The sequence below is a fragment of the Mycetomoellerius zeteki genome, unplaced genomic scaffold, assembly GCF_001594055.1.
Source record: "Mycetomoellerius zeteki isolate Tzet28-1 unplaced genomic scaffold, Tzet1.0 scaffold106, whole genome shotgun sequence".
NCBI classification, from domain to species: domain Eukaryota; kingdom Metazoa; phylum Arthropoda; class Insecta; order Hymenoptera; family Formicidae; genus Mycetomoellerius; species Mycetomoellerius zeteki.
In genome coordinates, this window is record NW_017255975.1 from 2,849,417 (window position 1) to 2,863,786 (window position 14,370).

Sequence of the window (14,370 nt, forward strand, 5' to 3'; positions counted from 1 at the left end):
CAGCCGCAGCTCGACATCCGGTGCGTATGACTCCTCAATTCTTTTATTCCTTTACCGGGGAAGAGAGGTGAAGACGTTGGACGAGATGCGGAAAATCTAGATTGCGTTTCCCGCGAAAGAAGAACCTCCCGGATGCGTCCCCGCGAATACTTTTTCATTGTTCGTACGATTGTGGCTGTGTTCCAAAATTCATTGGCAGTGCCAGAAATGTATAGTATACGTGACGTAAACTGTAGATTTTTAGCGCTAGCAGTGAATTTTGGAACCAGCCTCTGATGTTTTCTCCCGCCATTTTCGAGAGGACAGGAGATTATTTATTCGAATCCACAGGAAGCTATCTCCTCGCAATTTATTGCGGATTTTTCGGACGTTTTCGAGTCAATTGAATTCTTCAGAAATGCCGAGGCAATTTTCCAAGGTTGAATTACATTGATTTCTATCGATGTAAGATTAATTTTAATCTCGGTTCAACTTACTGTTCATCTTTATCTAATTTTTAGAATCTTTCTAGTTAAATCAATACAATAAGACTCTTCCAGTGTACAGTTTCGTAATTATTGCGCAATCGTTATCAATCATTAAACTAAAATTTTTTAATAAATCAATAAAAATTCTCTCGAAGTAAAGGAGAAGTGATTGAAGAAATTTTTGTTTAACTAGAAAAAGAAAAATTGAATCCGAAATTAAAGTTGATCTTACGGTGGTGGCTCAAATCGTAAATAATTCAGAATTAAAAAATCAGAATAAAGAGTTTTATAAAACAAATAAAAATACCTTTGTATCTATAGTTAATTTTTCATTTGAGAAAATTTTAATTAATTAAAAAATTGTAATTTAACAATTTTTTTTTAATAATGATTGCATAATTATTACGTGAACATACACTAGAAAAAATTATATTAATTCAACCAGAAAGGTACAGACACTTATAGTTAAATCTATCAAACATTCCAGTTAATTGCAGGAATTCAATTACAAAATAATCAGAAATCTCATTATGATTAGAATTTGTTTTGTTTGTACTTGTTGAAACAACCAAAACATTTTTTTCGATATAATATTGAAAACTGAATAGTTGCAACAAACGATGACCAGCAAAAGAAACTTGAAAGTGGCCAAAGTAAAGTGTACTCTGAAAGAAACGCGATTAGCGAAGGACATTCTACGTCGATAAGATAAAGTCTTACATTTCGAGTAATTTGCGTTATCTATGTACGAACTGAACGGGGAATAAAGTCCATTTGCAAGCGCCATGTAAAGATTACATGGCAAGAGAAACGGTAAGAGCAAAATGAATCGATTCATCATGCAGCGTATCGTGAATTGTTAATTTCCGAAAATTTAACTTTCTCCCATTTTGATGAACAGATGGCTTTTTTCAGTTGTTTGCTCATTATCCCATTAGGTTTCACTGTAAATGATCGAGCACTTCAGGGAGTCCCTAATCCTGAACGTCCTAAGTATCGTGTGTCAATTTTTTGAAAATTCAAGCGTCAACGATTACATTGTAACGCTATATAGAATCCCTAGAGGTAAAAAGTCTGGCCTATGTTGTCCTATTTTTTATTGTCTTGATGAAAAACGGCGGAACCAATCAAAAGATGACTGAACGCGTGAAAAAATTGAAAAGCAAATATTTGAATACAGGGCGTTATACAGCTGTGTAAGTGCACAACACGTATGCCATTTTCTATTAAACTGAAACGTTGACCAGGCTCTTATTTCTAGGGACACTATTGTGTAACACAAAGATCGCCATTGACTATTATTGCTTTTACCATTTGCTTTTCACTTTATACATCCTCTCTAATACTCGCTCTCTCTCTTCTTTCACGCTTTCATTATAGTTATTCCGACGTACTTTGCTCCATCCTCCCGGACTTGCGGCGAGTTCAATTATAGAGACAGATTAATCTATTTGTATCTATCTGCAATGATCAATCGCGAAGAAAATTACGTCCTCTTTTTTTTCCCCTCGTTACGTCTGACGTGTCTATGAACTGCGTTATTTCAAGTTAATCGATCGATATCTATCCGCCGCGCAGTTATTAGTTATTACCAGATACACATCTCTCGTACCTACGAATCGCATTATTTCTCCGCCGCTGTCAACGTCACTCTCGCGAGCTAACGAGATAATTAAAAAGTAGCCAACGTTTTCCAAGCCGACGGAGCTTAGACCAATGAATTCTTTCCGGCAATTATTTATTTTTCTACCGATTCCTCCACCTCTTCCTCTCGACTAACGCTTGATAATCCCGCGCCCTCGTAGTCACGCACGCACGCACGAACGCACGCACAGGTTCCTGCGCTAAATATCTGGCCGCACCCGTATATAAATACGCGCCGATGAAATTGACCTACGTTATATGAAGAGAGGAGGGCACAGAAGGAGGAGGAGGAGGAGGAGTGCGAGAGTGAAACGCGGACAGAGCCGAGCGACGACGGAAAAATATTTGGCTGCCGAGCAAATTTTCATTCGACTGTAAACACCCGGCGAGCCGAAGCGGAAAAGCTCGTACGCGAAAACGACGAAAATAAATCTATATATCGCGGCGACGCGACGCGGAGCGGAACGGGTGGGCCGACCAGGAGGGCCGCCCGCGCTCGGTATCCGCAATTGCGTCACATCCTATAGCCTGCCATCGCGCACACGGCGGCTCCGATGATTACCCGCGACCGCCCGGAAAAGCGAGACGACGAAAAAAATAGAGTCGAACGGAAAAGTGTGGAGAAAGAGAGTAAATGCGCGAGGGAGAAAAAAAAGAGCGCACCGCACACGAGTGCGCTCCCGATTAACCGGCGACGTTTGCGGTCGCGTGACGCTGACACCGAAAATGCAGAGACGCATTTTCCGCGGCTAATACGAATATAAATGCGCGTCGAATACATCGAGACTTTGCAGCGGATTTTCCACCGTTTTCCTCCAAATACACGCAGAAACATATCGTTCTGTTGCTAAGAAAAATTATTACTCAATTAATTTTATTCCTTTTTTAAGCAACGGTTATCTTTAATAAAAATATTTTTTGATAATAGTAATATGAAAATATACATTTTAGAAATATTCATTATTATATACCCGAAACAAGAATTTATTTTCATTTAGAATATTATTAAAATTAATCGAAGAAGCGATTTTATATAATAAATAAAGCAAATCGAATTTGTTTTAATTTAATAATCTTGATTAAAATATTACATTTATTAGGATTTAGAATAGATTTTGAATATATAATTTAATGTGATGGATTTATGATAGATTTGCGGAATATATGAACTTTTGAAACACTTGAAACAAGTAATTATTACTTGCATACATCGCAGTATGTATTTTACTGTGTGTGTAAATCTTGTAACTTCTCGCTAATCAAAAAATATCACATTAGCGACAGAGATGACTTACCTACTTCTTTGAAGAAAGTAGGAACTCGGACGAATCGATTAATTTAACTAAAAGTACTCGAATCTTTTTATGTCATAAATATAGAGAACGAAATATGTGTTTAATTACTTATTCCTTGTACTTGTGTCATTTTTATCTACGCTTATACCTACTTTCACAAGCGTGAGGTGGAACGATCTCATTAGCGTTCCATCCAGCGACGATACAGACCGATCTCCCGTTGTAATTATTTGTCGGCGCGACGAGAAGAGACGGGGACAAAATTGAAATCGAGACGAGACAGAGGAAGAGAGAGAGAGAGAGAGAGAGAGAGAGAATAAGAGAGAGGAGAGATACCGCCAAACGATATCGCGCGTGTACCACGAAATTTGCGGGCCGCAGGCTCGCTCGCTCGCGCGCGCGCGCGTTTCCGCAGAACCGCAATATGCATTGGTAATTACACCGCGATGAATTACACCGTGGAATGAGCGAAGCGTGTTACATGCAATTGGCGCGAGCATTATAAATCTCGTCACGTGCAAACAGTTGGCCACCTCGTCTTCTATCTCTCTTTCTCTTCTCTATCTCCTTTTCTCACTCTCACCGACACTCGTACACGTGGAGAATCTCAGGACAATGAAAATTGTGACGAACGAGACGTGAGACGCATCACACTTTTAATAACACACCGTACAATTTTATCACGCAGTGACGCGTAAAGCAAGCGAAGTCAATTAAAACGTCGACGAAGATGAAAACGCCTTCAATTTTCGAAGAATATCGTAATCGACGTAATCCATATGGGAATTGAATCACGTATTTACATGACAGTAACGAATTTACTGATTATCGAAAAGTCCATCTGACGTTTTCGATTAATTCGCGTCGCGTGACGTAAATTGCGATGGGATGAGAATAACGTAAAGAGCTCGTTATCTCTTTCTGTCGCGAGTTACCGTATTTGAATCACAAGAAAAGAGTATAAATATATATATGTATACTTTTTAAGAAAAGATGATAATTAGGGGACGGAGAGAAGAAAAGGTTATAATTTTTTTATAAGTTAAATGTAGATAACTGAGAAAAAAATTTGTTCATTTCATTAAATTAATTTATTCAAATAAACAATATTTTTAATAAAGTAAAATTTTTATTTATAGTTTTTATTAATATATTTTTATTAATATCAAAATAAAATTTTTATTGATAATTCTTATTAATATAAATTTATAAATATGAAATTTTAATTAATGATAAAAATATCAATAAGTGTTGTTAGGAATTGGCGCGATAAACAATGCGCAATCATTTTCGTACAAATTACTTTAATGTATCATAATTAAACTTCATTTCATCAATCGTACATTTCGGCTGCAATTTGAGCCATCCTTAATTAATGATTAAAAATTTTTCGACCTTAAAAAGAATAAAAAAAGAATATTCTCTTAACCTTAAAGTAGGTAGGTGGCTACAACACTACGCATCTTAAAAACCTTGTTTTAGAAAAGGAAAATAATAACAATTGCCTGGAAGTCTTAAAGTTAATTATTTTTTACATTCCTCTATCTCATAAGATTATTAAAATAATGTAAATTTAATATTAATTATATATTTACTATTAAAAAATATAGCTATAAAAATAAAATTTGTTTAGAATGTTTTGAGCGCACTCCACTTATCTACTTAAAAGTTAAAAGAGTACGACTGATAACCCTATATAGTCGCGACCAAACGATCGAATAACTTGGCGTCATCGTCATCATCATCATACACTGCACCGACGTTTTCGATCCCTGGAGACGATTAGTATCATGACTCGTCACCGTCGCTGTCGTCGTTGTCGTTGCCCTCGTCGTCGCCATCCTTGTCGCGATGCTCCGGTGCTTGACCGAGTTGACACAGGCGGTGGTTATTGGCACTCTGCAGGGCCGCCAGGGCTGTTTACGTACAAGCTGTACAAATATTATTTCCGGGCAAACCGGCCCGTCGATCATTACGAAACCCCAGGCGGAAAGTTTCAACGGATACTCCTTGTCCTGCTCTCCCACCTTCATCTTGTATACACATACACACTTGCAGACATATGTACTCATGTATTGGATTCTCTTGTGGTAACATTGAGCCCTTTAAACCGACAATCTTGCGTCCTCTGAAACGACTGTCCCATAGAAATTAAATCTATTGCTCAGATTGAATCGAGAACCTTCGAAATCTTGGTATTTATAAAGATACGGAGCTTACACTAATCTTTGCTACACTAAGCCGATTATGCCTTCGCACTCCACGAAAAGGTGGATCTCGGAAATATATTCTTTTTGAGGAGAAAAAAATCTCTATTCAAAATACGATAGAGAGATTACTATTTTCACGATTTGTGAATAATGAGATAGCTATTAAATCGCTGGGTCATAATTCAGGCCAGTACTGGATGCCATTTTTAGTAAAAATTTTATTACATCGTGATAGGTGCGCAGATAAGTGGATAAGCAGCAGCAATTTTCTCAACTGCTGGCGAACAGTCCATCTTCCAAGAAAATGATGCAAGTCTCTGATGAGACTCATATCTCATTGAAGATCGTGTCTTTAATGTAAAAGAAGAAAAAAATGCTTTAATATAGAAGAATCATCAAATCTGAAAAATATGTGTAATCGTTGAACAGATTAGTAAAAACTTAAAGAAAAGAAAAGACAGTTTTTAAATATCGCTTCTATCTGTATTTTCATCTATATACATTAATCTTTTTATCATGTTTTTTTATGCATTTTTTCTTTTCATATCTATTTTTATATCTGTTTTTCGCTGGCTTGTGTCTAGACGTGTAAAAATACCTCTTATCATAAAATCTGTGATTAATTAGTTAAAGATTTTCAAACACGAAGATTTCTATCGTCGAAGCGACGTGACGTCAATATCAAAGTCTTCGTGAGAATGTATTTAACTATTTAATTCGTCGCTAATCAATCTGGAAAAACGGTACCTGAGCTCATTCGACTCGAGCGATTTGATTGTCGACGTCTTCCAATTTAAGACCTGGATTCGTTAGATCAGACATACCTAAGAATATTAAACGCTCGCCCGACTGTTTAATCTCTCGCCGCTCTCGCTGAATTTTTTTTTCAAAATGTTTTAAGATCAATGTAAAATATTGACACTGAGCGATTCTTAAGCTTAATTAGGCTGACGACGGCGTAATGAATAAGAAACTTTGTAGTACGCGCGTTATAAATGACTTACTTTCGATTACTGTCGTTAATTCAACTATAATAAAATTCTAAATCACCGCGTTATATTTCGTACACTCAAATGTGTCATTTTAGGCTGCATTTCGTTATTTACTGCGAGTACTGAAAATCTATAGTTACATATATAGGGTAGTTGTCACAAAACTGGAAATCTGAGAAATGTCAGGGAAATCAGGGAATTTTGCAAAATTTTCTGGAAAAATAAAATTCTTGGCTTTAAAAAATATGCATACATCATTTAATATGCATACATCACACCTACGCACAGTTTTGGAACAATACCAACTTAACAATTAAATACAAGTAGTGTCAGCAACGTTAATGGTAATTTACATTGCTGTGTTAAATTGCTTTTTCAACTAAATAAATGATTTTTCAAATCAAGGACGAAATTAAAAAATTTCAAAATATTAGAGAAAACCATAAAATTTTGTCTAGAAATCATAAAAAAGTTATGCAATTTTAGGATGATGAATTGGTGGCAATTCTGGTAGACTATAAATTTTCAAAACTCACAGTAAATGACGGGAGGCAATCTTAGAAAAACGCGTGCTAACATGTGAACTGTAATCGGTCGTAAAAGAAATCTCGACGAAAAATGCACGAAAAACGGCGCGAGCGGAATCACGAAAATTCGGTCTCCAGAGATTCCGTGACCTTTTTTGCTTTCAGACTACGAAGGATGGAAGGGATCGTTTTTGTCGCACGAGCCAACGCGTCGCGTTTTAACTTCCGTCGCGTGGAAAAAAAGAGGAAAAAAAAAATTATTACGATCATGTGTGTGCGCGCACGTGACGCGCGACTTGACACGTGTAACTTCGGTCATCAGGCCGAGCAAACGCGCACGCGCGTTTATGTCCCGTGTACACTGTTCACAATAATGAGGAGTTTGCACAGACCGGGATCCCGACGTTCTTCAAACAGCGAGAGGCAAGGACAAACACGGCCCTATATGGACGGATGGACAAACACGACGTATGGGTTCGTGCTCGTTCGTTCGTTCGTTCGTTCGTTCGTTCGTTCATGTCCACGTCGTCGGATCGGCGTTAAACCGACGCGAACGCGATGCCGTGTACCTGTACCGCTACGAGAAATGCGCGAGCGAGGAGTCCTCTTCGCCCTTCCCGCCACCACCGCTACGGAAACTATCGACCATCACCCTCGCTCAACAAGCACCATAAGCGATATGCTGGCTAACATTTGCCGGGCTAAGCACACAAATACGATACAGTGCTATTTGCTCGGCCGCCAGTGGTACTCGATCGCGCTTGCGATACCGCTGGAATCGACATCGGCACTGCTACTAACGGTTTAATTCGTTTCACGATTGAGAAGATTTATGAACAACGACATATATGCATAGACCAAGCATTCTGTTTATAGCTTCAAGTCGGATGACAGTTTAACAGCGGTTTCATTGCGTCTCTTTCTATTTTCAGTGAAAGCGAAGATAGCACGGAATCTCACTTAAATTGTCAATTTTCAACTTCATCCACGACCACTGAAAAACATGGAAACGCTTGGTCTATGTATATATGTCGTTGTTTATGAATTATTGAACTGAGATGATTCGCTAGGCGTCACGGAGAGCGTCGGGATCACCGTTAGATTCTCGCGAAAGGAAAAGAGAAAGAGAAAGAGAGACGACATGATGTTCAGCGTGCGGCATGTGCCATCCTGGTGCATCCTGGCGTGATGGCCAGGTCAGCTGGTCGGTGGTTTGCGAACTATCTCAATTTGCCTAAGCCGCAACCACGGCGACCGCGAAAACCGCAACTTCCCTCGTCGTGGCCACCTTTGGACACCGTCCCTTCCTCCTCTTCTATCCGCAATTCCTCTCTTCCTCTCGCCACGACCTCCATCCGACTATCCGTTTCCTCTCTGCCTGCCTGCCTGCCTATTCTATACCTACCTATCTACCTACCTACCTACCTACCTACCTACCTACCTACCCAACTCCTTTCTTCTCACGCTCGCCCGCGCCATTGTCGTTCGTCTCCTCCAACCCCGTTTCGAGAATTTAGCGGGTTTTGGTCATACAACTGTCGACCGTATTGGCGAGACCCGCGCATTGTGTTTTATTCTTCTCGAGAGGTCGAGCGACTTTGACCTCGCCTAGACAGACGACGCCTTGACACATCGTTCGCATTGTTTCGAATCAAGTATTCATCCATTCAAGTTCAACGTATGTCATTAGCTTAGACAGAGAGGTCGTATAAGTGTTAACTCCACGTGGTGCCAACAAATATCAATGTCGCCGCATCGTCATGTAATTTACGGATCCGGCGAAGGACGTGATGTTCGCTTACGGAGGATGTCGTTAACGATATAATATATTTATGCGCGCGTACACGTGCACACGTACACACTACGCGTGTTCATACGCGACACAGAACCCAGGCGGCCCATAGTTTCGGTTGTAGCGTGTAATCCTCGCGGACACCGCAAACATGTAATTAACACTTGCTCTCTCTCTGCGCGCGCGCGAGAGAGAGAGAGCTGCCGTTACAACACAGCTCTCTCCGAACCAGAGAGACGATAACCGACTATTGCTGGCCCGTACACATACCCGGCTCCGTGTAATCGCGCGTACACGTGCACACGTTCTACTGTGTGCGCGTCTATCCATCAGTACCATCTACCATCAACCCTTCCCCCTCCCCTCCTCGTATGCTCCAATCTACCACGGGCCTCGTATCACTTTCGCTTGTACGGCGCCACCCCTGCCCTTTCGCGGTCGAACAGCTGTACGGAGTTAATTATGGGAAGTAGAGATCTCTCTCAGGGAGGGGGGGAAGGACAGGGAAGGTTCTGACAATCGATCGATCCGTCGACAATTCTGGGACACGGATCGATTGATTCATATCGTAGGTACGAGAAAGACCATTGAGGTAAAGTTTCTCACGTTTTTTTCTTTTATCTGCAGGGCCCGCCGCAACCAAACCAGCAATTCAAGTTCACGGTTGCCGAGTCCTGCGACAGGATCAAGGAGGAGTTCAACTTCCTGCAGGCACAGTATCATTCGTAAGTATCAGCGGTCACGTGCTTTTTGCCGATAACGATATTGCTCCTCTATTAGGCATCACGCTAAGGAAAAAGAGACACTTTTTCAATTCAGGGTTGCTACAAAACTGGAAATCGGGAAAATGTCAGGAAAATTGAAAATAGTTTGGTAAAAGTAAAAAAATTTCGTAAAATTTTCTGGATAGTTAAAATTCTTGATTTTAAAGAAAATTAATATGCGTTGTACATCTACACAGTTTTGGAATACTACCAACTTGACAATTAAATACAACCAGTGGCAGCAATATTAATAATAACTTACATTGCTATGTTAAATTGCTCTTTCAACAAAATTCGACGATTTCTAAATCAGGATGAAAATACAAAAAATTTCAAAATGTTATTAAGGAGATCCTAAAGCGAAGCCCGAACTCCGACGAAATCACTAGAGGTCGCTGTTTTTTCCAGCGCATCGACATGTCTTTATATATTGCTATCACACCAATATTTCACGCAACCTATGATACACGCAGTCGTACGTTCATGTAAATTTTCGTACAACAAATTCGTTGCGATAAAGCGTCTAAGGCCCAGTTCCACAACTCACGGTTAACTCTTAACCGGGGTTCAACTTATTCTTTGTCTCTTTCCAATTCTAGAATTGGAAAGAGATGAGAAAAGTTGTGGAACTGGACCTCAGTCTAATTTTAAGAACTTGACGTTATTTGTTCATGCAAACTACGTGTTTGTGCATTACTATTTCGTAAGTATAGGTTGTAAAATTTTCTTATCAAGCAAATGTTGTCACGACTCAACAGCTTAAGACACCATGTTACACTAAGAAATGGTAAAAATATATCAATTTCGAAATTTTTGGTCGTTCTCGGCATAAAGTCCACCTCACAAACACGTATTAATGCGTATACTTTAATCCTGGAAAAAGATTTTCGAACCTGTGAAAGAGAAAAAAAAGTATTTATTACACAAAAATTATATGATTTAGTCAGTAATGCAGACGGCTATAGGATCCTCTTAAAAGCATCAGAGGAAAAGTCGTGGAATTTTATCTAGGAAAAGTCATTGGCTACGTTTACACCGTGCATTTAAGCCGCGGCCTATACAACAGATGTCCTTGTTTATACTGTTGGTTAAACAAAGACACCTATCGTATAGGTCACGGACTAAGAGTACGGTGTAAACGTAGCCATTGAATTTTGGCATGAGGAATTTGTTGGCAACCCTACGATTGCGACGATCGATTCCCTCTTCTCCACCTTGTCCTCTTCTTACTTCTTTCATCTGACGCGGAAATGCGCGCGTAAGGACTGCGGGCGAGTCGTATCGCGCGCTTGCGGAGAGAAAAAAGGTCTGGGAACGGGCGCAGCTGCGCGCTGCTCGGAGTGCACGCTATATCCTGCAAGCATAGTTACACGACAGATACGTAATGGCAGCTCGCAAATATATACGAACTCGAGCTTCTCGAGTTTCACGAACGCCAGGGAAGACGGGCCTTGCATTTTTCAGCAGCGCGCGTGTACGCGGATCGAAACTTTTCTCGTTGTCCGACGGACGGTTCTTCCTTTTCCCCTCGCATTTTCTTTTTTTTTCCCCCCTTTCTTTCGCTCGCCACGTACGGAGCATATTCTATTCGCGAAAAGAGAAAGAAAAAAAAAAGAGAGAACGTGGTTTCCGCGTTCTCTCCTCTCTCTCCCTCAATTCAAACCTACAGACGACTCGACTGTTTTCACATGCATTTCACGTTATGTTTTTTTTCTCCTTCCGCAGGCTGAAGCTAGACTGCGAGAAACTGGCTAACGACAAGATCGAGATTCAGCGACATTACGTGATGGTAAGTGCAATCATTGGTGCGTCGTAAAGTTAGACGTGCCAGTTAGACGTCGTAACGTTTCCCTCGACTACCTCTTGCCTCCGTGTTCCTCTTTCTCCATTTCTCTCTCTCTCTCTCTCTCTCTCCCTCTCTCTCTTCCCCCCTTTCTCTCCCGTATCCAGAATAATCATGCTCGCTCGACCGCTAAACCACCTCGGCTTCTTAGCATTAATTGCATCCTCCAAGTTGGAGTCGGGGTCGGGGCTTTACATTGGCTCGTTACGCCGCGCGTAACGTAGTCAGATATACTACAGATACATGTATATGTATATGTATACGTATGTATGCGCTCGTGCATAGCTAATGACTCTAAGAGCCAGTGGCTCTCATCGAATTAGTCTACAACGCTCGCACAAGCGCAGCTGTCTCGCTCGTTTAATGACGAAGTAATACGCTGTTAGGTCATGGCGGCGACGACGGCGGTCTACGTCTCGTTAATATTCGAGCACCTCCTCATATCCATACCTCTCGCATCCACTATCGGCCCACGACCGTGACCTCTCACGGCGCGAGAAGCGAGAACCAAAAAGAGAAAAGAATCGAAGCGTCATGACGAAGAATTATATAATTTACAAACTTTTCAAGAAGTCGCCAGAAAGAAAAGTATCCTCGATCTCCGTATCGTGAAGGATTCTGAAATTTCTTCTCGCGGCTGCGTGTGAAGGATCTAAGGAGCGATCGGAAATAACGCTAAATTGAACGCTCTGATTGAAAATAAACTGGAGATTTTTCAACTTTACAAATTTACCACTTTTGCAAATTGGCAACAATTTCGAGATGGCGCAGCATCCGCAAAGTCCGCGAGACGCTGCCAGTCCCCCTTATTTATCTTCTTTATTAGGAGCGTCGAGGAAGCGACGCGATAATTAAATCGAAAACGCGGCGTCGTTGCGCGAGTTTTACGCCGTCAATCCATCGTTACCGTTTTAATTCGCCGATCTAATCGGCGCGGGGGCGGCACGTGAGCCACCAGTTTGAACGCAATTAATCTCTGCTTCAGTCCATTTGATACGAATGCTCCCTTTTTCTTCTCTCGCGCCTCCGCCCCTTGTTGGCGATGCGCGACGCCGGCCTCATTAACGAGCGTTAAAGATGTTGCACCATCGCTTGCCGTAACGAACGAATGCCGTTGCCCCCAGGGAACCATTGGTCGATGCTGTTGCCGCTGCAGCCAACCGATCTCAACAGCCTCCGTTAGCGCGTCCTCCATCCCCTCAGCACCCGTTTTCCAGCGTCCTATCTTCTCTTCCTCTCTCTGCCCTCACCTCTGCCGCTGTGTCTATCTCCCGGGTGAAATAACTTACTTACAAGCGCAATTAATTCGCCCGAGTAATTACCGGGCTAATGACCCGTAAAATTAAGAACCTGTAACCTGGTCGGTGCGCGTTTACACGCGTTCGCCTCTTCGTCTCGTATTTCTCACGCGCGCGCATTTCTCTTCCCCTTTCTCTCTCTCTCTCTCTCGCACGCTCTCTTTACAACTGCAACCGCGGCCCACCTCTCAAATACACTCGACCGGCGAACTCGAGTACGTTATCACGATTAGCGATAATTAATAACACGTTAGTGTAGTTGAAACAGCTTCGTTCGAACCAGCCGTTGCTGGACAATTCAAAGGAAATTTCTGGTTTACGATACAATCGCTTTGAAAAACATTTCCTATTTCTGAGAAACATTGATTATGTTGATTTCTTAGTTAATTACTGAGATAAATCGCGGAAAATTTGTTAATTGTATTGATCTCTTAATTCGCTAATTATTGATCCCGTCGATTTGTTCAGATCTATTTGATCTTAAATGTAATTAATTTTTTACTAATATTTTTTGTTTAAAAACTTTTTTCTAATATTTATTTTATGACTTCGTCTGTTAATGTAAAATTTTTTTCTGTGAAAATTTTTTATCTTTTTGATTGTCTAAGAAAATATTTTAAATAATGAATTATTCAAGATTTTTTTATGCAATAGTATTTTATATCATTTTATGTCATTTTATATCGTTTTATGTTCGCCATATTTATTAATTGTTTATTAATTTTTATCAGATTATTTTGTTATTATGTGCATTTGTTTGAACATGGCTCTTGTGATTTTTATTCATCGTCTTCCACCTTTTTCATTTAATTTTTATTCATTTTTTACTATATTTTATACATCGTTAATTTATTTATTTTAAAGACTCAGTGAGTTGAAATATTCCATTACGTTTTAAAATAAAATTTACATTTATTTTTATTTAACACCTTTTTTGATTGTTCTCTTAGCCCTCTTTCTTTCTCGTTTTATTTTTTAGAATTTTAATTATATTGATTCAAACGATATGATCATACAATAAATTCGAACAGACCAATAGAGTTAAAATATATCACTGGGTATTGTGCAATTGTATATCGATTCCATAGTTAATCATTGAAGTGTATCACGGAATATTTATTTGTTGCAGTACTATGAGATGTCATATGGCCTAAATGTGGAAATGCACAAGCAGGTGAGTTGGAAACTTCATTTAACTCCAATCTCGAACTTCCGCTGCCCAGAAAAAAAAATTCATCTTCTTTGTGTGTGTGCAATTTTATTTTTAATCTCTTGTTATTTACACTCTTTTTATACGTTAAAGCAGTTTTGTTTTTCAAGTGCTATCTTTACACAGATTTGCATTCTGTTTTTATACATCTTTATATACCTCTTTGTTACATTTTATTCTAATGTACCATAATCTTTTCGACTTTACTCTCTGACTACCTTATCTTCTTTAAACAATAAAAATCTTACATTTTAGACCGTACGTGTGAGAACACAATTAAGACAAACTAGAAATTAAATGCCTATAATGGTCGAAGCTGGATCTTTAT

At 39.9% G+C, this 14,370-nt stretch overlaps 1 protein-coding gene across 1 annotated transcript in view; it reads left to right on the forward strand.

The window, feature by feature from the left end:
* Positions 1 to 14,370, forward strand: part of LOC108722507 (protein groucho-1-like) — a 36,472-nt gene that overhangs the window by 7,543 nt on the left and 14,559 nt on the right. Inside the window, 4 exon segments of the mRNA XM_018447659.1 lie at positions 4 to 20; positions 9,555 to 9,652; positions 11,417 to 11,480; positions 13,962 to 14,006. Coding sequence (XP_018303161.1) covers positions 4 to 20; positions 9,555 to 9,652; positions 11,417 to 11,480; positions 13,962 to 14,006 — 224 coding nt within the window.